The 24,133-nt window shown below is 37.7% G+C and overlaps 1 protein-coding gene across 1 annotated transcript; it reads left to right on the plus strand.

Annotated features, from left to right (window-relative positions):
* Positions 1-2,287: 2,287 nt before the first annotated feature.
* Positions 2,288-23,828, plus strand: Trpm (transient receptor potential cation channel, subfamily M). The gene is made up of 25 exons (XM_089864628.1): positions 2,288-2,417; positions 2,493-2,578; positions 3,223-3,406; positions 3,611-3,824; positions 4,019-4,146; positions 5,545-5,716; positions 5,802-5,985; positions 6,671-6,794; positions 8,691-8,763; positions 8,830-8,930; positions 9,023-9,157; positions 10,045-10,095; positions 10,274-10,405; positions 10,508-10,758; positions 13,049-13,277; positions 13,341-13,565; positions 14,820-14,957; positions 15,022-15,252; positions 16,078-16,206; positions 16,272-16,520; positions 17,731-17,905; positions 18,229-18,355; positions 18,419-18,609; positions 21,466-22,143; positions 22,908-23,828. The coding sequence occupies exons 1-25, from the start codon at positions 2,382-2,384 to the stop codon at positions 23,513-23,515; spliced, it is 4,851 nt and encodes a 1,616-aa protein (XP_089720754.1). The 5' UTR covers positions 2,288-2,381; the 3' UTR covers positions 23,516-23,828.
* The last annotated feature ends 305 nt before the right edge of the window (positions 23,829-24,133 follow it).

Below are 24,133 nucleotides of genomic sequence, written 5' to 3' on the forward strand. Positions count from 1 at the left end.
ACATCGTTTGGAAGTTGTGGATGACGTGCTGATTTAATTTAAGTAAGAAACTTGCACAATGCTAATTTATTTAAGAGGCCGTCAGTATAACACTTCAATCATAGCTTGCAAAAGGTGGGCCTTGTGGCAACATGTCAAACTACATTTTCAACTCAAAATCGCCCATACTTCGGTCTTAGCATAGTTTTTGGAACACCTTGCATACTTCATAAAATGAACTATTGGATCATCTCGTTGAAATTTTAACCAAAAAGGGCCCGGATTTTAGATTACAGCCGTCAACAGGCCTTATCTTAGAAGAAGATCGACTGTTATTGGAAAAATATAGTGATCGGAATGAATGCTAGTAGTCGTTCTTTCGCAATAGATATTGAAATATAATTTTACTTTTCATTTCAAACGTAGTTGTAATTGTACGTTTCTAACAGATGTGTCTTGGTAATAGTATGAATATTCAATTTGGTATAACAAAAACGTTGTCATTTTCTCAAATATGCTGTTCATATCAGGCCGCAAAAAAGTAAGTGGTGTCTCAAGCAATTTCTCTTAGATTGTGCACTTTTCTCATAGAGGGTATCAAACTACGCAACTTTATTTGTTGTGTAAATAAATGGTTGCTATTTAACTTGATTTAAATTGCTAATTACTATCGATACCTCATTTTATTAATCATGAAAATAATCAGTTCTTAACATTATTCGAAATTGGTTTTATTGTGACCCCAAGCTTCGCAAGGTTACTGAAGTTCACGTCTTGGAATAGTCTATGCTTTGGCTCTTCAATCCCGTATTTTTTTATGAAAATACCATAGGAGCAAAGGCCAGTCAGGACATTGTTATTACTTTTGGGCTGCCATTTTAAAAGATGGCGGCAAATCAAAGCCCTAAAGTAAAGCATAAGGCATGTCTATAGGAATAGAGAAGCAGATAGTGTACTAAATATTAGTGAAATCGATTGAATATCACGAATGTTATTGCATAAAGGTTTATCATTACATTTTTCTGCCCACATTTTTTAAGATGGCTGCGGAATGGGAAAATCTTCCCTTTTGCTTACACGTGGTGCATACCTATTGTTTAAATTTTCAACGAACTAGATCAAGCGGTGTGTTCTGAGCGTTGATTATCAGTCACTCAGGACTTGTACTTTAATATAGAAACCAATTGCCAATACATTGAATCTGGCAACTTTGTCTAAAAAGGTTATTTTTCCGTTTCTTACATATCCTATAAACTCGATTTGTTTGATTAATTTATTATTCTGGAGATTAAAGTTACTGAAAATAGGCAATCGCATATTTTTCAATTCATATAACCAAAAGTAATATCTATGTATTCCTGGTATTATATCTGAATAAACCAAAAACGAATATAAACTTGAGAACGTTTGGCGATAAAATTAAGCTACGTTGACGTAATGTCATTTTGTTTTTGAAGTTCAAATATTCTGAACTCTTATGGGGTCTTGAATTAACTGATAAAAATTATCTTTGCAATGCAGGATACGATTCAAAACTTTTCCTCTTGAGTTTCCGTGAAACTTTCGTTTAAGAGCCTACAAATGTTTCAACCACAAACGCAACTATTTCGCAAATTATATCGTACACTCTTCCTTCTAAATAAGGGTGGTATATATTCTCAGAGTTTCAAATTTCCCGCCTAGTTAAAACAGTTGTATTGAACTGGAGGTGTTGCAATTGCGTTCAAAATTAACACATCTCCTTGGTTTTTCTGCGACACTCATAGATGTCGCTTATTTTAATCGATTAATCGTTATTTTTTCAATATGAAGTTATGGGAGGCTGGCGGATTTGGGCCATTAAGGTGTCGTCTGCTAGCGAGACGTATTCGGTTCGGTGAATACCGCGTGTTTTCCCCGCGATTTTGCGAATGCGTGTAATTTTATCTGGATTATCATCAAAATGTAAAATTAATCTCTGATTTAATTGAACCTCACGGAAAAATGTCTAAAAAGGTAACGTGTAGTTTAGTTGTTGTTTTATGCCTGGGCTAGAGAACTCCCGTATATTTTTTCTTATAAACGTGTACAATAAAAGAAGATATGCATATAAACAATTGTCATCTACCACCTATGGTACCTAGGGTTTTGTTTACTGGAAAAGATAGTTTTCATGGTCATAATTTATATTGTACCGGTAGAAATAAATCGAAAAACAACTATATTATATGATCCAAAGCATTCTCTGACATGCCACTAAGTTAAAACAGATGTTTTTGAAAATATGCTATAAGCACTGCTACGCTGCGAGCTGCGTAGTCTACCTTGTTGAGAACGCATACATTCGTGAGTGTAGTGTAGTGTAGGCAGTTTGGGGTTGTAAATAATTGGGTTTTTCCATATATTATGCGCTTTTGGTAATAATGCGTCAAAAAAGGGCAAATTCTTTTATGATTCGGGTATTGTTCTGTTTTGATTTGACTCAAATTGAATAATTCCACTGAAAGTTAAAAATGATTCTCTACTCTTTTCAGTCGATCCGATCAAAATGCTGGATCGAAAAGACTTTTCAGAAGCGAGAATGCATCAAATTTATGCCGTCCCCCAAAGATCCCTCAAGGTATTGCGTATTTTTGAATATTTAAAATAGAATTTTAGCTTATTTACATATTTTTAATTTGTTATTTACACGTTTAATTTGTTATTTACATATTTTTAATTTGTTATTTACATATTTTTAATTTGTTATTTACACGTTTTTAATTTGTTATTTACATATTTTTAATTTGTTATTTACATATTTTTAATTTGTTATTTACATATTTTTAATTTGTTATTTACATATTTTTAATTTGTTATTTACATATTTTTAATTTGTTATTTACATATTTTTAATTTGTTATTTACATATTTTTAATTTGTTATTTACATATTTTTAATTTGTTATTTACATATTTTTAATTTGTTATTTACATATTTTTAATTTGTTATTTACATATTTTTAATTTGTTATTTACATATTTTTAATTTGTTATTTACATATTTTTAATTTGTTATTTACATATTTTTAATTTGTTATTTACATATTTTTAATTTGTTATTTACACGTTTAATTTGTTATTTACACGTTTAATTTGTTATTTACACGTTTAATTTGTTATTTACACGTTTTTAATTTGTTATTTACACGTTTTTAATTCGTTATTTACACGTTTTTAATTTGTTATTTACACGTTTTTTTTTATTTTTTTGGTTAATTTTTAGTTGCAGTTGCGGGAAGACAATGGCTGAACACGATGAAAAACTCCATAGCAGGGTGCCTCAAGAATATTTTAATAAAGTTGCGAATGATGAGCATTGGTCAGCTTTAAGGCACACATTGGCCACTTCTACGGACGCTTACGGGACGATTGAGTTTCAAGGCAGTTCTCATCCGTTAAAAGCTAAGGTAAAGAGATAAACTCGCGACTTGAAAGAGTTTTGTAACCAAGGCTTAGTTAAATTCTTTGTAAACAATTTTTTGCAAAACGTTATTTAATTTTAGTTTTAAACTCTGAACATGTGTTCTTGAGTTCTTTTTACTTTAATTCCAATATTGTTTAATTAATAATTAATTAATATTAATTAATTAATTAATTATCATTTTGTTTAGTATGTAAGAATGGGTTTTGACACTAGACCCGAAGTGGTTTTGCAACTGATCACGAAAGAATGGAATTTGGAATTGCCGAAATTGCTAATATCCGTCCATGGAGGCAAAGCAAATTTTGAACTTCAAGCGAAACTTAAATCGATTCTTCAAAAAGGCTTAGTTAAGGCAGCTAAAACTACGGGCGCTTGGATTATAACTGGAGGCACCAATACGGGTAAAATTATTTGGTTTCACAATCCCTTTAATATTAATATTAAAATTAATTTTATTTTAATTTAAGTAATTAAAAATTAAATTAATTTTGCTGTGTTAATTTACATAAATTTTTGTTCTCAGTTATAATTTTATGATTTATTTTTCGTTCGTTATTTCGCTTTGCATGAATTCTTAATTTGCTTCAATTTCAAGGGGTAATGAAGCATGTTGGGGAAGCTATACAAAATGAGCGTTCTCCACGTTTAAGAGAAAGAGTTGTTACAATGGGCGTCGCATCTTGGGGAATTATAGAAAACCGAAAGGAGCTTATAGGCCATAATGTTAGTTAACGTTTTTCTCAATTTTAATTTTGTTGCTTCTTTTGTATATATATCTTTAATATCTCATTGTTAAAATATTGGTCCAATCATTGCTCCCATAATTAAATCAACCTTATTTCCGATTCGTGTGCCAAGGCTTATTGTTAACACGCGATTTGATGCGTCGTCTGCTTTACAGAGGAAAAGGTTCAATATTTTCGATTCTGATACAGACGACCTATCATTTTGACCGAGATTTGTCTGTTAAAAATCTCGCATTAAGCCTTGCCACACGCATAGCTATTAAGGTGTATTAAGCCACAAAATAAAACTGACAGTTCTACGTGAGAGATATTTTGGTGAGACTACGCTGTAACTAAAGGTAAAGGGGCTGTAAAGTGGCATTGGCGAGTGGGTAAAAATTATCTCAAGTACATCATAAGCTCGTGACTGAGGAAAGGCGTAGTCCAAAGAAACTTCATTACTTTTAATTTGAAAAGTACTACTTAGAGCTATGTCTCCTGTCCTACTTCATGTGGAGATGACGTATTTCAAATAATTTTTACCCACCCGCCGATACATTCTTTGGAATCCCTTAAAGCAAGTCTCGGCCACTAGCTGCTCCTATAGTCGAGGGGTGGAGTTAACTGGCCTGGCCTGCTAAGCTTAGCAAAGTCGAGTTTTAGCTCCTCCCTCATGGACGAGTTCATATTGGTTCCTGCCCATGTCAAGATTAAATGGATGTGTAGAAGATTAGCTACCATGTTAGTGGCACCACAGGAGCCGACATTTGCTTTAAGGGCGACTTCAAAACAGTGTCGCCATCTGGCTGAAAATGTCTGTAGCTTGCGACTGGCTTTTGAGCGTAGGGCCGGAAATAAGCACATAACAGTGGACATTGTCCAGTAAAATTTCAAAATGTCCCATGATATTTTTAAAAAACTAAGGGGGTCACTGCACATTTTGACTAATAAATGTTTCCGAAGATTTGATTGCTTGACTATGAAGATGCGACACTATTTTTGCACACTTCAGTGGACAATGTCCTTTAAATTTTCATGTCACATATGTCCTATAAGAGTTTTTTCTCATTTCCGGCCCTGGTACCGAGTGCTACTTTATAGAGTGCTGTCAGTTGTGACGTTAGATCCAAGGTTAAACGTCACGAGTCTGCCTTTAGCAATGGGCGGCCATGACAGTTACCGTTTTTTCTTTATGGGAAAACAGCATGGGTGACGTCACACCCGCGCTTCTGACAGTTATAATAGGACTTTTATAAATCAAAAAATTTCTTAGACTGCAAGCACAAAAGATGTTTTTTCAAAACATTGTATGTCCTGGCTTTATTCAATTTGGGGAGCAATGATATGTTTAACATTAACATTTTAAACTTGAAAACCTACTAACTATATTTCGCAGACTGTTGTACCCTATTGCAGTATTTCTTCGCCTAAAAGTCGCTTTAGCGTTCTAAATAGCCATCATTCGTACTTCATTTTGGCCGATAATGGAACTGTCGGACGATACGGAGCTGAGATTGTTCTTAGAAAAAAGCTCGAACGATACATTAGCAAACAACAGATATACAAAAGTTAGTCATTAGATAAGACTTCTAACTTGTTCTAACCTGAACAAAGGCAAAGGGTTATCGTTTTTATAAGACGCAAATTCTTTAGGACATGATGGAAGTTCATGCGGAGTTCCTGTAGTTTGCGTTGTAGTTGAAGGCGGAGTCAATACAATTCGAACTGTGTTAGAATACGTCACTGATACGCCTCCAGTCCCGGTTGTTATTTGTGATGGTAGTGGGAGAAGCGCGGATTTAATCGCGTTTGCGCATAAATATCTTTACGAGGATGAGTAAGTACTGAAAGGGGTGCAATCTCTTGGCTTTGAGGGACATGCAACAGCTAAGGTCTTTGGCGGTCGGCATGTACAGAGGCGTCACGTGGTGGGGCCAGAAGTCGCGTAATTCATGTTTAATTGCTTCGATGTTGCAGGTCCCTTTAAAAGGAAGAATGAAATGTCGTACAACCTTTTTTTTAATCGATTAATATTGATTAAAGAACACCAAAAACATTAATAAAGTTTACCTAAAGGTTTCGGTTAATTTTATATGACTTCTCGAAGTTTCAATTCCAGGACTGTTTTTTATAATAAAACAAATTGGTCATTTGGTCAATCGCATTAAATTGTTATATAGGTTGTGGGCAAAGGGGTAAAAATCTCCCCTACTAAGCGTCAGACCCTCACTTAGCCAATCAGGAGCCTTCCCTCACTAGCCTTTCACTCTGTGAACTTTGCCGCCATTTTGGTTCAAAGGGGAGGAGCCATCTTAAGCCACACCTCTCTGGCAGCTCCCTATAGAACAGTCTTAGGCTTAGAATTAAACTTTCGAAGCTTTGGATGATTATTTGATATTAATAGAATGGTTTTTGCAATTAAGTTTTATGAATGATTTTGATGTAATTTTATCAATATTAATCGATTAAAAAATGGTTGTCCAAGCATTTTTTTATTGAATATTTCGTATTATCTTTCTTAGTTCCTCTTTACTAGATGTTCAACGGAGCTTACTTAAAACCATTGAACAAACGTTTAGCTTAGCTCCCGAGCAGTCGGAACAAGTATACATTGAACTACTTCAGTGCATTCGTAGGCGCAATTTGGTAAAAAAACAAACAAATAAACAAACACTTGTTTAAGAAAGCATTAAGGGTTCTAATAAGCGCGATGCATGCTCTAACAGACTGACCCGCTAATGTACAACACATTATGTAGAGGCTTGTCAAGAACTATAGTTTATACAGCTAGGGCTGCCACGGATTTCTCAGAACAAAGTTCCCTGACTTTTCCAGGTTTTCCCCGACCTTTTTCTGAGATTTTCCCTGACCTTTTTCTGAGATTTTCCCTGACCTTTTTCTGAGATTTTCCCTGACCTTTTTCTGAGATTTTTCCCTGACCTTTTTCTGAGATTTTCCCTGACCTTTTTCTGAGATTTTCCCTGACCTTTTTCTGAGATTTTCCCTGACCTTTTTCTGAGATTTTCCCTGATCTTTTTCTGAGAATTTCCCTGACCTTTTTCTGAGATTTTCCCTGACCTTTTTCTGAGAATTTCCCCGACCTTTTTCTGAGAATTTCCCTGACCTTTTTCTGAGAATTTCCCCGACCTTTTTCTGAGAATTTCCCCGACCTTTTTCTGAGAATTTCCCTGACCTTTTTCTGAGAATTTCCCCGACCTTTTTCTGAGAATTTCCCTGACCTTTTTCTGAGAATTTCCCCGACCTTTTTCTGAGAATTTCCCTGACCTTTTTCTGAGAATTTCCCTGACCTTTTTCTGAGAATTTCCCTGACCTTTTTCTGAGAATTTCCCTGACCTTTTTCTGAGATTTTCCCTGACTTTGCTGAAACTTTCAAAATTCCCTGACCTTTTCGGCCCATTTTTAAATTCTCCGACTTTTCCAGGTTTTCCCTGACCCGTGGCAACTCTGTTTATAGTAGTATTTCCTGTAGTAGTGATTGGGCAATGCCATGTGACTATAAGCATTGAACGACTCGTTGTGTAAATTCAACGAAATTCCCAATGCACCGATAACGGTACTAAATTCACCCATGCACAGTTTATTATTACAAAGCGATTAAAATTAACTTATTTGAACCCTTCATGCTCAATTAAAATTTAAGGGTATGTAAAAAGGTATCAAGGGGGTGAAAATTATTTGAAATACGTCATAGGCACGTGACCGATTAAAGACGTGGCTCAAAGAAACTTAGTTTGTTTAATTTCAAAAACTATCACTTCGAGCATATGGTGCTGCAATCTCGCGAAAAACAAGGACTAGGTGTCCAGTCTCATTCCATTGTAGCAAAAGTGGATGAGAGGAAAAGTATGAAAATGGCCAAAAGTCGCGAGTCATCAGAGTTTTGCCGTAATTGACCGTTTTATTGGCGTAGCTATACTGGGCCTGTTCACTCCCTTAAAATAGGTCTTGTGTTAATTCGCGGTTACGCGGTTACCGTCGTCTGCTATTGTGCATGCTAGAACTTCCTCGATTTGTGTTTGTAGTCAGGACAGAGTAGCTGGTAATGTTTTAAAAAGTATTTGAAGGTATAATATGGATTTAAGTAAGGTTATCGAAGCAATAGAAGAGCACACACATCTAGATACGTTTAAAACAAATCTCGGTAATTTAGCTATAGCGCGAGCAGCTTGAGTCGTGATGCGCGTGATCGAGTGGGCTATGGTTATACCAAGGAGCATAAATGTCTGAACTATTTTCAGTCGCGAGTTTGCAAGTCCATCAGTCACTAGTAAACTAAATAGTTATTGGCGAAACTTTGATGTCCGCGTTTTTTAACACAGGTTCTATGGCCATTGTCATACTTTCCCTCTCATCCACATTTGATTGTAGTCACTATATCTCGGCGTCACGTGGTACCTGTGACGTATTTTCAAATTATTTTTACCCAGGGCATTCGCCGATACCTTCTTTACAATCCCCTTAACAAAAACTCATTCCATTTGTATTACAAATACAAAAACAATTTTACGTAACCATCAACAGATTACGGTATTTCGAATGGGTGAAGAAGGATGCGAAGAATTAGATCAAGCTATTCTTACAGCTTTAATAAATGGTACGGTATAATTTTGAAAGGAAATTCAACCACGTCATCTTAATTACTTAATCTTTTTCTTGTTAGGTCATCATTTAGCCAAACCGGATCAATTAGCTTTGGCATTAACGTGGAACCGTGTTGATATAGCGAGAAGCGAAGTTTTTGTTTATGGAATTGATTGGCCTGTAGGTCGTTGAACTATTTTTATATATATTTGTTTTTAATCTAATTTGGCCTATTACTGGTTAATTTAATTGGTTAATTAATACTTAATTAGCGCGGGTCTTTGGAACAAGCAATGATGGACGCCTTAATGTTAGACCGAGTCGATTTTGTAAAACTTTTATTAGAGAATGGAGTCAGCATGCATAAATTCCTTACTATTTCCCGACTGGAAGACTTGTATAATACGGTAGGTTCATTTTTATATACTGTATGTTTTGAGTCGAAAATGTTCTATGGGGGATTTCGAGTGGGAAATGGTCTGTGGGCTATTTCGAGTGGGAAATGTTCTATAGGCGATTTTGAGTGGGAAATGTTCTATGAGTGATTTTGTGTGGGGAAGTTTCTATGAGCAACTTTGTGTGGGAAATGTTCTGTGGGCGATTTTGTGTGGGAAATGTTCTATAGGCGAATTTGAGTGGGAAATGTTCTATAGGCGATTTTGAGTGGGAAATGTTCTATAGGCGATTTTGAGTGGAAAATGTTATATAGGAGATTTTGAGTCGAAAATGTTATATGGGCCTTTTTGCGTGGGAAATGTTCTATAGGTAGGCGATTTTGAGTGGTAAATGTTCTATGGGCGATTTTGTGTGGGAAATGTTCTATAGGCGATTTTGAGTGGGAAATGTTTTATGGGCGATTTTGAGTGGAAAATGTTTTATGGGCGATTTTGAGTGGGAAATGTTCTATGGGTGAATTTGAGTGGGAAATGTTCTATGGGTGAATTTGAGTGGGAAATGGGGTGAATTTGAGTGCGAAATGGGGTGAATTTGAGTGGGAAATGTTCTATGGGTGAATTTGAGTGGGAAATGTTCTATGGGTGAATTTGAGTGGGAAATGTTCTATGGGTGAATTTGAGTGGGAAATGTTTTATGAGTGATTTTGAGTCGAAAATGGTCTATGAGTGATTTTGAGTCGAAAATGTTATATGGGCTTTTTTGTGTCGAAAATGTTATATAGGCGATTTTTAGTCGAAAATATCATAGAAAACACCCATAGAAGCTACCATACTTCAGTCCTATAATTACCTGTACAATTTTGCCTTAATATTTTTAATTACCATTAATAAAATTTCAGAAATATGGGCCGACTAATACCTTGCAATATATAGTACGAGATGTTAAAAAGGTAATTCACTATAGTTTTATTAAATCCTTTAATTCGGAGATATGATCCTATAAAAACCCTATAATTTAGGACTTTTTGTCCCATAATTCCTATAATTATTTTTTCAAATTTATGGAAGTCCATTTATCTTTCATTTAAGGCGACAGATTAATTACTAAATTACTTAATTATGAAATAGCACATTCCGCGAGGATACAAATATCAGCTGTACGATATTGGCCTGGTAATTGAAAAATTAATGGGTGGCGCTTATCGGTCATCTTATTGTCGACGCAAATTTCGTCATTTGTATCATAGCATGATGAAAAGGGTATAATATAAAATAATTTTTAATTAATTAACGTTTAAATTTTCCATTAATTAGCGCAACTAACTTGGATTAAATTGCATTATTTTAATAATTAAAATTCAGAATCCTAAAAGCCTTCGACATAATGGAGTCCCCGGTCGAGATGAAATATCCTTTAATTTCCCGTTTAGTGAACTTTTAATTTGGGCTGTTTTGATGAAACGTCAAAAGATGGCGCTTTTCATGTGGCAACACGGAGAGGAGGCCATCGTTAAAGCTCTTATTGCTTGCAAATTATTCAAAGCCATGGCCCGGGAAGCCGCCGAAGATGATTTAGAGATGGAGATATTTTCAGAGATGTTGGAAAATGCTGCGTAAGAGTTATTTTTACGTGTTTAAAGGGATAGAATCGGATTTATCTGAGTTGGTCACACTAACATTGGTTTTCTATAAATTAACCACCCCTAAAAACATGGGGGTCAGTAGAAATCGCGAGAAACATTTATTAATTAAAATAAACGTGAATAAAAATTAAAATTTTGAACGCCAGATTTAAAATCGGCCACCATTTTCAACCCATTACCTACGTAGGTAAAGTTCGGCCTCTGATTGGTTGCTAGTAGTTGGAATGAAAACTGTCGTTTAAGGAGTAAAAAGTAGTAGGAACGAGAATCTAGGTCAGCTTGCCTGGTGAATCGTCGTCTGCTTATATGCTCTAGGCAAATTAGATTTGGGTGGGCCTTAGTTAAAGATGACAGCAGTCACGTGATGAAGGCACGTGATGTTTTTGTATTATATTATATTTTATATATCATGTACAGTGTAAATGTGTATCGTATATTGAATTTCAACTTTTTGTAAATTACATTTATCTTTTGGAGCTGAATGGCATTCATGGCCTTAGCTCGATAAATAAACGATAAACGGAGCAAAAAAAAAGTTTGAACAAGAGGCTAAGAGTACTGCTGTCCATGGACAGCTTAGAAGGGATATAGCATACAGACGTATATTAATTTTATAGATTCATGGGTATCATAATTAATTACATTGTAATGATGCCACTCCAGGTTTTGTCGGTCTTATTTCACACTTATTGCCCATTTTCATTTTCATGAAATAGTTAAGTTCTTTGGACCAATAGAAGTTATGATTTTTTTTAAGACTTGCGCATTGTACCTCTAATACAGGTGGATAACCTGGAAAACGTGGATAAGCCAGGGATATGGAAAATAGGGGAAAAAGTCAGGGATTTAAAATGTTTTCCTAAAAAGTCAGGGATATTCAGGGATTTCGTTTGGTATGTCAAACCTAGGGATGCAACGATGCATCGGCCAAGAATCGGCTTCGGCCAGAATCGGCCACTTGGCCGAATAATCGTATCGGCCGATTTTTCTAAGGTAATCGGCCGATTTTTTTCGGCCGACTCTTTTTGGTTAGATCTGATCTTTTGAGCTAGTATAAAGGAACTAAAAAGTTTGCAATTTAACAAATAACGTAAACGTGTCTGTGCGCCGAGGTAGGTGCGCAGAAGAGCCATGGTGCCCGGCCGGCCGTTATGGTTTCCCCCTTCTATCTTTGACTCTCCTTTCCATTTGTGCTCACTGCTACTTCCCACCCGTTCCACAAACAATGTCGCTCTATCACAGTCTGCATTTTATTATTGTCAGCAGAAGTGAGATGAGACTAGAAGTACTGAGCTAACCAAATTCTTCACTCGGCGAAAGTGAATATGCGCGATTGAAGCGGCATAAAATCCTCAAATTTGTTCACTTGTGCCAGGATCTATAACCAATGCTAGAGCCCTTCACTTCTAGTCTCATCTCACTTCTGTTGTCAGCTATCCCTCTAATGTGTTTGGTGTCATTATCTCTAGCGTGTATTCCTGCGGTCCCTTGTTTACTTAAAGTAATAATACTTGAAGTCTTGAATGCTACTTCTTGTTTTTAAAAGGATGAGAAAGGAAAGGGTTTTTTTAGGAAATTAAACTTAAAACACGCTTAAAATTCTTTTTCCTATCCGCAATGCAAAGAAAGAACTAATCAAAAACAAGTTGTAGCAGAAAGAATGGACAAAATGTGTGTTGAACTAAATGAACTAGTATCTCGGAAACCAAACCAGATAGATTATTGTCCTTAGACATTTTTGACAAGTAGCATTCCTATACTAATGCCTAAAACGTATAACCTTGAGGCTTCGGCCGATTAATCGGCCGAAGCCGATTTTTTAGAGACCGATGCATCGAATCGGCCGATTCCGAAAAATTACGAATCGTTGCATCCCTAGTCAAACCATGCTTCGAGCAATGCTAAATATGAGCCAGGTGTAATTATGAAGTGGACTCTGATAAATACCTTAAAATGGTCAGGGATATTGCGAAAATTTGGTCAGGGATAACCTGAAAAACTCAGGGATTTTCAATGTAAAAATTTCGTACGAACCCTCACCCTGTAATAGGGTTTCAATTCTCGGAAAAATGGCGGGCGTCGTACACATTGGAGAATACATTTTTTCCGAGTATTCCTCCCCCATTTCCTTGCATCCCACCGGACCTGAGCCGTTGCACAGTTAGCGCGCCGATTCATCTCCGCTTACTCATATTCCCCCATCATCCTTGCACATCACTGCCCTCTACCATACCATCTGATCCTTTCGTATTATGTTTAGGGTATTTGAGAGAATCGCGTTGGAATTGATCGATTACTGTTACCGGCAAGATGATGACATGACGCTTATGCTTTTAACCCACGAATTGCAAAACTGGAGCAAGCAGACGTGCCTCAGTTTGGCCGTCATCGCCAAGCATAATAACTTCTTAGCGCATCCCGCCGCGCAAGTCTTAGTCGCGGATCTGTGGCTTGGTGGATTAAGAATAAGAAAAACGTCAAATCTGAAGGTATACTAATATTATAATTTATAATAAAAGTTAATTAAAATTAAGTTAACGTTTTGTGAATAGATTATTTTAGGTCTGCTTTTCCCACCAATGATTATGACGCTTCGTTTCAAAACGAAAGAAGAGTTGCAATTGATGCCTCAAACGGAGGAAGAACATCGTTTAGATTTAGAAGATGACGGAGATAATGATTCAATAAAGAGTGTTTCCAGTGTTGCCAGTCAGTTCAAATGCGAAAAACTCAAAGAGGATCCTTCCCCCAATGCTTCGCCCACTAACCAGTCTCTTGTAAGTAATTTTCTACCATTATCTTTGTATTCTAGGCCTATGATTTGTATTTGCTCGAGTGACCCTTTAAAGCCAAGTCTCGGCTATGGTTTAGTTTAAGCAAATGTCAATAGATGGTCGCGTGATCAAGGGCGTATGTTAGTTTTATCTCCACCCCTAGATGTTAACGAGTTATGATTGGTTCCTGCCTTTGGCAAGGTAAAATTGGTGTGGAGAAGATTAGCCAGCATGTCAGGGGCGCCACCGGAATTGGTATAGAGTGCTGTCAGAAGCGCCCTTGTGACGTCACCCATGCTGTTTTCTCATAAAGAAAAAACGGTAACTATCATGGCCGCCCATTGCTAAAGGCAGACTCGTGACGTTTAACCTTGGATCTGACGTCACAACTGACAGCGCTCTATAGCAATCTCGCGAATAAAAGGAGTAATTGTACAGTCCCACTCCATCTTATCTTGGTGTCACGTGGTGCCTATGACGTATTTCAAATACAGTCCCACTCCATCTTATCTTGGTGTCACGTGGTGTCTATGACGTATTTCAAATACAGTCCCACTCCATCTTATCTTGGTGTCACGTGGTGCCTATGACGTATTTCAAATACAGTCCCTTTGTAGGCAAGTAGCTAGTGTTCAGTTTCAATTACCGTAACAAAGGTTACTTTCCTTTAAAGTGATGTTCATTGTGTTAAATAGGGACGAGGCCTTTGTCATGTTAATGTTCCATCAAATAGTCTTGAATTCTCGTGTCGTCACACCCTCCTATCTCTTACCTCGATTTTGGTGACCTTATGGGAAGTAGTCAGATCAGGCCATACAATTTAGACGGAAAGCCGTATCACATTTGAGTCACGTGATAATGGGATTGCCTAATAACTGCTAAAGGAAATAATAACACTACTACTTAGGCATCGGCGGGTGGGTAAAAATTATTTGAAATACGTCACAGACGTCACGTGATGCCAAGATACAAAGACTCCTCATGGAGTGGAACTGGACATCTAGTCCTTGTTTTTTACGAGATTGCAGCGCCAATTCCATGAAGTGGTGGTTTTCGAAATAAAACGAACTAAGCTTCTTTGAACCACGCCTCTCCTTGGTCACGTGCCTCTAACGTATTTCAAATAATTTTTACCCACCCGCCGATGCCTCTTTACAGTCCCTTTAAAATATAGTTCTTGACACGCCCCTACATAACACATTATACATCCCTATAAGCTGATAATATTGGACTAATAACTAATCCTTATTTTAACAGAATAGAAAGTTAAGTAATTTGGAAAATGGTGATACTGATGGCGATTCAGTGAGAAGCATTTCTGCCGCTGTTAATCAGTTAAAGTTCGAGCATTTGAAAGACGATCATTTTTCAAATTCCTCACCGACCAATACTTTGGTACTTAATTTAATAATTAATTTTCCATGTTTGTAATTATGAGTACAATAGCTGATATTCCCAGCAGAGACGTTATCAAAAACATTTCAATAAACCCGATTTGAGTCGCAGTGGTAGCCGTGCTACCATGGACAATACTGGTAGTAGTAGTAGAATGGTTCATACTGAACATATTTTCAACGATGTGACTGATTTTCATGACTATTCCATTCTGCAAACTCACAGTCCACTTAAATTGGGAATTAAAATTTACGAGTTTTACGCGGCTCCTATTACCAAGTTTTGGTTGCATAGTGTAAGTGTATATTCATGTTTTTACTTTTGCGCGTTGTAGGGGAGGAAAAAGTATTGTGTCTACCTCTTCCGGCTGGCTGGCTTGCCTCGTGTGACACTCGGTCTATATTTTGAAATAGAAATTAATTCGATATTCGAAACGTATCTTTTTATTCGAATTGCTTACGTTTTCACAGATATTTAGTTCTTAAAAGAGTTTTACGAACTTTTTTTCGGACGTCTTTTGCAACCAAAGGCATATGATATTTGTTGCTAATTTTTGCAATCATACATTATTTCCGGCTAATTTGACAAGAAAAATTTACTTCAAATTCGCAATTCTAAATGTACAATATTTCCTGCTAATTTGGGAAGAAATATTTCATTGCTAATTTGCAATACTCTACGTACAACATTCTTTGCTAATTTGCAATACTGCAATACTTCACGTACAATATGTTTTTGCTAATTTGCAATACTTCACGTACAATGTTTTTGCTAATTTGCAATACTTCACGTACAATATGTTTTTGCTAATTTGCAATACTTCACGTACAATATGTTTTTGCTAATTTGCAATACTTCACGTACAATATGTTTTTGCTTATTTGCAATACTCCACGTACAATATTTCTTTGCTAATTTGCCGTAGTTCACGCACAGTATTTGTGCGAGTTTGCAATGCATCGTGTGCAATATTTCTTTGCTAATTTTCAATCGTTCGTGTACGATATTTCTATGCTAATTTCCTATCGTTCGCGTACGATATTCCTACAACTAGCCATTGTTCAAGTACAATATTTGAAGCTATTATACAATTTTGAAGTATGTTCCAATTAACTTTCAGTTGGCGTACTTAGTATTTTTATGTACATTCACTTACACGTGTCTGGTTAAAATGAGCAACGAACTTTCTTGGGCCGAAATATACACAATCGCTTATAGTGGTACTTTTGGAATAGAAAAGTTTAGAGAGGTAAAAATACACATAAAAATCAAATAGTTCTTGAAATTCAATATGCTCGAATCTACGCTCGACAGGTGATATTTTCGGAACCCAAGAAAATAACTCAAAAATTAGTGGTTTGGACCGAAAAAAAGTGGAATCCGGTAGATGTCGCTGTGATAATATTCTTCTTTATTGGCGTATTTTTACGTCTTGAAGAAGAAACGCGACCGGATGGGAGGATATTTTACGTTCTTTCTATTATGTACTGGTATCTCCGAGTACTTGATATTTTGAGTGTTAATAAATATCTGGGTCCGTTCGTTTCCATGATTTGGAAAATGGTAATTAGTAACTTACAGAGCCGTCGAAAGAGTTTGCGGGCCCTGGGTAAAATGACTAAATCGCGGGCCTCCATTAAGACAGCCCTACAGGTGACCCGGGCCCCCTGCAGGTACGTGTCCCGGGTAAAATGACGAAATCGAGGGCCCCCATTAATACAGCCCTACAGGTGACCCAGGCCCCCTGGAAGCTACGGCTCCCGGGTAAAATGACGAAATCGAGGGCCCCCAATAATACAGCCCTACAGGTGACCCAGGCCCCCTGGAAGCTACGGCTCCCGGGTAAAATGGCGAAATCGAGGGCCCCATTAATACAGCCCTACAGGTGACCCGGGCCCCCTAGAACGTGTGAGTCCCGGGTAAAATGACGAAATCGAGGGCCTCCATTAAGACAGCCCTACAGGTGACCCGAGCCCCCTGGAAGGTACGGGTCCCGGGTAAAATGACGAAATCGAGGGCACCCATTAATACAGCCCTACGGGTGACCCGGGCCCGCTGGAAGGTACGGGTCCCGGTTAAAAGACGAAATCGCGGGCCCCCATCAAGACAGTCCTACAAGTGACACGGGCCCCCTAGAAGGTACGGGTCCCGGGTAAAATGACGAAATCCTGGGCCCCCATCAATACAGACCTACAGGTGACCCGGGCCCCCTGGAAGGTACGGGTCCCGGGTAAAATGACGAAATCGTGGGCCCCCATCAATACAGACCTACAGGTGACCCGGGCCTCCTAGAAGGTACGGGTCCCGGGTAAAATGACGAAATCGCGGGCTCCATCAAGACTGCCCTACAGGTGACCCGGGTCCCCTGGAAGGTACGGGTCCTGGGTGAAATGACGAAATCGAGGGCCCCCATTAATACAAACCTACAGGTGACCCGGGTCCCCTAGAAGGTACGCGTTCCAGGTAAAATGACTAAATCGCGGGCCCTCATCAAGACTGCGCTAGAGGTGACCCGGGTCCCCTGGAAGGTACGGGTCCCGGGTAAAATGACTAAATCGCGGTCCCTTATCAAGACTGCCCTACAGGTGACCCGGGTCCCGGGTAAAATGACGAAATCGCGGGCTCCCATCAAGACAGCCCTAGAGGTGACCCGGGTCCCCTTGAAGGAACAAGCCGCTGGAAAACTGACCTAATTGCCGCCCTCTCTCGACGGCCCTGGTAACTTATATTAATTTTCAATATTCATTCTAAATAACCGGTATTTAATTACTAGGTTATAAATATGATCTACTTCGTAGTATTCTTAGTAATAGTTTTAATGAGTTACGGTGTCGCTCGTCAAGCAATTTTCTTTCCTAACGAAGAACCATCTTGGAGATTGGTTCGACATATATTTTTTATGCCATATTGGATGATTTACGGAGAAGTATTCGCTGATACCATTGAACGTAAGCATTGTTTACCGTAATTACTCCAGGGTTCGTACGGAACCTGGATAACCTGGAAAACCTGGATAAGTCGGGGATATGGAAAATAGGGGAATAAGTCAGGGATTTATAAAAAATTCTTTAAAAGTCAGGGATATGTCAGGGATTTCGAGCAATGCTAAATATGGGTCCAGGTGTGATTATGAAGTGGGCTCTGGTAAATATCTTAAAATGGTCAGGGATAACCTGGAAAAGTCAGGGATTTTGAATGTAAAAATTTTGTACGAACCCTGTACTCAGAGTTTGCAAATACCAAAATTAATTACACTGTATTGTATTGATAGCCGATTGCGGGGAAGGAGAGGATGTAGAGCAATGTGAAACGGGAATGTGGTTGAATCCAGCAATAATGGCAATTTATTTGTTAATTGCTAATATTCTTTTGATTAATTTATTAATTGCAGTATTTAAGTAAGATGATTGTTGAATATGCTTATAGAGTTTACTATTTACTGAATACGTTGACTATTTCAGTAATATTTTCCAAGAAGTGAGTGCAATATCGCAACAATTATGGAAAGCTCAACGATACAGAGTTGTCATCGAATACGAACAGAAAACTGTTCTTCCACCTCCATTTATCGTCATCTCTCATTTAGTTTTGTTATGGAAGTTTTTCCTGCAGAAATGGGAGAGAAAATCTGTCATCTACGATCATGGCTTGAGTAAGTTTTATTTATGCTTTCTGATACATGAATTTATCATTGACTAGTTTCAGGGTAATGCATTAAAGACAGGGCATGACCCCTCCTCGCATATTAATTTAGATTGTTTGTAAAGAAGGCATCGGCGGATGGGTATTTATTATTTGAAATACGTCACAGGCACATGACTGTGGAAAGGCGTGGTTCAAAGAAACTTATTTTGATAACTAATACTTCGGGGAATTGGCACTGAAGTTTCCATGAAAAACAAACATTAGGTGTCTAGTCCCACTCCATGTGGAGTCTTTGTATCTTGGCGTCACATGGTGCCTGTAACGTATTTCAAATAATTTTTATCTCCCCCCCCCCGGCGATGCCTTCTTTACAATTTCTTTAACAATGTTTTTGAGCTATTTCAGATAGGCCTAGTGTGACGTCATTCAAGCTATTGAGATAAAATGCTACCAAACATGCCCATGACCTTTTGTCTAGCTGTAGACTAGCTATTTCAGATAGGCCTAGTGTGACGTCATCCAAGCTATTAAGAGAAAACGCTACCAAACATGCCAATGACCTTTTGTCTAGCTGTAGACTAGCTATTTCAGATAGGCCTAGTGTGACGTCATTCAAGCTATTAAGACAAAACGCTACCAAACATGCCAATGACCTTTTTTCCAGCTGTAGACTAGTTATTTCAGATAGGCCTAATGTGACGTCATTCAAGCTATTAAGACAAAACGCTACCAAACTGCCAATGACCTTTTGTCTAGCTGTAGACTAGCTATTTCAGATAGGCCTAGTGTGACGTCATTCAAGCTATTAAGACAAAACGCTACCAAACATGCCAATGACCTTTTGTCTAGCTGTAGACTAGCTATTTCAGATAGGCCTAGTGTGACGTCATTCAAGCTATTAAGAGAAAACGCTACCAAACATGCCAATGACCTTTTGTCTAGCTGTAGACTAGTTATTTCAGATAGGCCTAATGTGACGTCATTCAAGCTATTAAGACAAAACGCTACCAAACTGCCAATGACCTTTTGTCTAGCTGTAGACTAGCTATTTCAGATAGGCCTAGTGTGACGTCATTCAAGCTATTAAGACAAAACGCTACCAAACATGCCAATGACCTTTTGTCTAGCTGTAGACTAGCTATTTCAGATAGGCCTAGTGTGACGTCATCCAAGCTATTAAGACAAAACGCTACCAAGCATGCCAATGACCTTTTGTCTAGCTGTAGACTAGCTATTTCAGATAGGCCTAGTGTGACGTCATCCAAGCTATTAAGACAAAACGCTACCAAGCATGCCAATGACCTTTTGTCTAGCTGTAGACTAGCTATTTCAGATAGGCCTAGTGTGACGTCATTCAAGCTATTGAGATAAAACGCTACCAAACATGCCAATGACCTTTTGTCTAGCTGTAGACTAGCTATTTCAGATAGGCCTAGTGTGACGTCATTCAAGCTATTAAGACAAAACGCTACCAAGCATGCCAATGACCTTTTGTCTAGCTGTAGACTAGCTATTTCAGATAGGCCTAGTGTGACGTCATTCAAGCTATTGAGATAAAACGCTACCAAACATGCCAATGACCTTTTGTCTAGCTGTAGACTAGCTATTTCAGATAGGCCTAGTGTGACGTCATCCAAGCTATTAAGACAAAACGCTACCAAGCATGCCAATGACCTTTTGTCTAGCTGTAGACTAGCTATTTCAGATAGGCCTAGTGTGACGTCATCCAAGCTATTAAGACAAAACGCTACCAAGCATGCCAATGACCTTTTGTCTAGCTGTAGACTAGCTATTTCAGATAGGCCTAGTGTGACGTCATTCAAGCTATTGAGATAAAACGCTACCAAACATGCCAATGACCTTTTGTCTAGCTGTAGACTAGCTATTTCAGATAGGCCTAGTGTGACGTCATTCAAGCTATTAAGACAAAACGCTACCAAGCATGCCAATGACCTTTTGTCTAGCTGTAGACTAGCTATTTCAGATAGGCCTAGTGTGACGTCATTCAAGCTATTGAGATAAAACGCTACCAAACATGCCAATGACCTTTTGTCTAGCTGTAGACTAGCTATTTCAGATAGGCCTAGTGTGACGTCATCCAAGCTATTAAGACAAAACGCTACCAAGCATGCCAATGACCTTTTGTCTAGCTGTAGACTAGCTATTTCAGATAGGCCTAGTGTGACGTCATCCAAGCTATTAAGACAAAACGCTACCAAGCATGCCAATGACCTTTTGTCTAGCTGTAGACTAGCTATTTCAGATAGGCCTAGTGTGACGTCATTCAAGCTATTGAGATAAAACGCTACCAAACATGCCAATGACCTTTTGTCTAGCTGTAGACTAGCTATTTCAGATAGGCCTAGTGTGACGTCATTCAAGCTATTGAGATAAAACGCTACCAAACATGCCAATGACCTTTTGTCTAGTTGTAGACTAGCTATTTCAGATAGGCCTAGTGTGACGTCATCCAAGCTATTAAGACAAAATGCTACCAAACATGCCAATGACCTTTTGTCTAGCTGTAGACTAGCTATTTCAGATAGGCCTAGTGTGACGTCTTTCAAGCTATTGAGATAAAACGCTACCAAACATGCCAATGACCTTTTGTCTAGCTGTAGACTAGCTGTTTCAGATAGGCCTAGTGTGACGTCATCCAAGCTATTAAGAGAAAACGCTACCAAACATGCCAATGACCTTTTGTCTAGCTGTAGACTAGCTATTTCAGATAGGCCTAATGTGACGTCATTCAAGGTATTTGCCCATAAACCAATTATGCCTAACCGGTGACGTCACAACTATATTTCGTATTATTTTAATGTATTTTCGAAATATTAGTAATTATAATTCTTATTTCTATAAGAACTCTTTTTGAACGATGACGATGTCGAGCGAATAAACGATTTTGAAGAGGAATGTGTTGAGGGATATTTAAACGAAACTGAATTAAAATCGCAAGAGTCTCAAGAGAGGCAACTAAGAGAGACGGTTGTTCGTGTAGAAAACATTGCCATGAAAGTCGATGACATCACCCAACAACAAAAGAAACTGGCCAAGACCTTAGATTCATTTAAACTTCAAACGAAAGCATTTGATGAACAACTTCAAGCAGCGATGGAAAACATGAATCTGTTGCAGAACTGCTTTCTAAATGATTCTAACGTGGAAGCCATTTCGGAAACGTACATAGATGACCCCAGGAACGATACACCATCACCGTCACCACCACCACCTTGTCCGCGGACGGAAACGGAAATGGGTGACGTGTCCGATGACGAAACATCTGTGAAAGATCTTTATAAATCAGCAGAAAGTATTCAAAATGAACGAGATGCTTCGAACACTGCCTTGGAAGCTGCGGAAGACGATTTACATACGGAATTACCTAACTTGCAAGCGAGGAGCTCGTTCCGTAGAAGTGTACGTAAACTTCGAGGTGAATTCACGCGTAGGCAGAGTTCGCTACCATCGAAAGACGAAGCTGCCGCTGCGGCACCTGATGTGGCTTTCCCCCGGTTGAATAAAGCTGCAAAGATTCGAGGTAAGAGCTTAGATGTTAAGTTACTGGAATTTTTAAAACCGGTGATTTACCTGGTAAATTGCCGATTAAAATTTACCGTTCTGTTGGTAATTTTATGTAACGGGAAATCGAGTTAAAACTTCTTAAAAAGTTAGAGAATTGATCTTAATGGTCGGTAAATCACCATAATAAAATTACGGAATGAAAAACGTAGTAAAATTACGCTATGAATAACATAGTAAAATTACGCTATGAATAACATAGTAAAATTACGCTATGAATAACATAGTAAAATTACGCTATGAATAACATAGTAAAATTACGCTATGAATAACATAGTAAAATTACGCTATGAATAACATTGTAAAATTACGCTATGAATAAAATAGTAAAATTACGCTAGGAATAACATAGTAAAATTACGCTAGGAATAACATAGTAAAATTACGCTAGGAATAATAGTAAAATTACGCTATGAATAACAGTGGAATTACAATATGAAAAACATAGTGGAATTACAATATGAAAAACATAGTGGAATTACAATATGAAAAACATAGTGGAATTACAATATGAAAAACATAGTCGTAATTACAATATGAAAAACATAGTCGTAATTTTTTGACGATATTTGATAAGTTACCCGTAATTTGACGGTATTTGTTAAATTACCGGTAATTTGAAGGGATTTGATGAATTATCGGTTTTTTTACGGTGGTATTTGGTAAATTACTGGTGCTTTACTGTAGTATTTACGAATTACCGACACTGTCACACATCCCTAGGTAAGAGTATGTCCGAAGTTGAGAACGTATCAGCGCTTCCAACATTCATTCCAAGGCAACGATCTAAAGTTGAAAGGAGCAGTTCTAATATCAGTTCGGGACGACACGCAAACGTTAACGTGCCAATTTGCGTTATTCCACCATCGCCACGTTACTGTCGTCGAACTAGTTTCAACGAATATACGAGTATCACTGATGATCTAGAGGAAAACGTGGTCATCAGAAGTCCAGCTGGTTCATTAAGGAATCCAGTTTCACGAACTAATAGCTTCGAGCACGAGCGGGCCTTGGCTATGGAAACGGAAATACTACACGGTGCGGAGGAAGCCGATTATCACTTAATGGAACCGTTGATTCAACGACGTTTACGAAGGGAATCGGAATTCAATCAAAGCTTAGAGGAGCTTGGAAGTATTCATACGGCATCTGATAGCGAAAACGAGAACGAGACCGTTTTGGAACCGGTTACATTTGGTGTTAACTCCGATAGTTCTTCGAAGAGTTCGTTGCCTTTGAGCGTACACGCTGAAAATGAAAGCAATGTCGAAGAAGCCAGAGCACGTTCGCCGCATTTATTGCATCCTAATTGGAGTGAAACCAAGTTTTAATTTAATTAAAGGGATATTAGTTTAATGGCGAATATATGAGGAGTTTGAACGAAGGAAGTATATATCGAACAAAACCTACACTTAGTTTAGTTAATACTTAATTTTTTATATATAATTGATCATCGAAATTATTCTGTTAGTCTTAATCACTTGTTAAACTAATCCAATTTTAATTATGATATTTAATTATTTTAATTATTTTTATTGATGTTTTATCACATATTTGATGTTTCATATACATATATTCTATTATGTATTTAGATTATATTAATTTTATATTAAAAATAAACTAATGGCAAGAAGTTAACACTCATTTGGTTACTTTTTTCTTTTGCATGTTTTAATCGTATTTCACATATTTAAAGCAAATGTCGGCACTTTGGGTGCCCCTATCGTGCTGGCTTATCTTCTACAGGCCAGTTTTACCGTTGCCAAAGACAGGAACCAATCGGATTTCGTTAACTTCGAGGGGCGGAGTTAAAACTAGCCTTTCCTAAGCTTAGAGGGCTATGCCTTGACTATGGGAACATCAATTGGCATTTGTTTAAACGAAACCAAATCCAAGACTTGCTTTAATGCCGTTTTTCTAAGGTCAGTATTAAAACACTTTTTTTATTA

The sequence above is a fragment of the Phalangium opilio genome, unplaced genomic scaffold (assembly GCF_054372755.1).
Source record: "Phalangium opilio isolate 3A_F unplaced genomic scaffold, DU_Popi_V2 ptg000013l_1, whole genome shotgun sequence".
Taxonomy (NCBI): Eukaryota; Metazoa; Arthropoda; class Arachnida; order Opiliones; family Phalangiidae; genus Phalangium; species Phalangium opilio.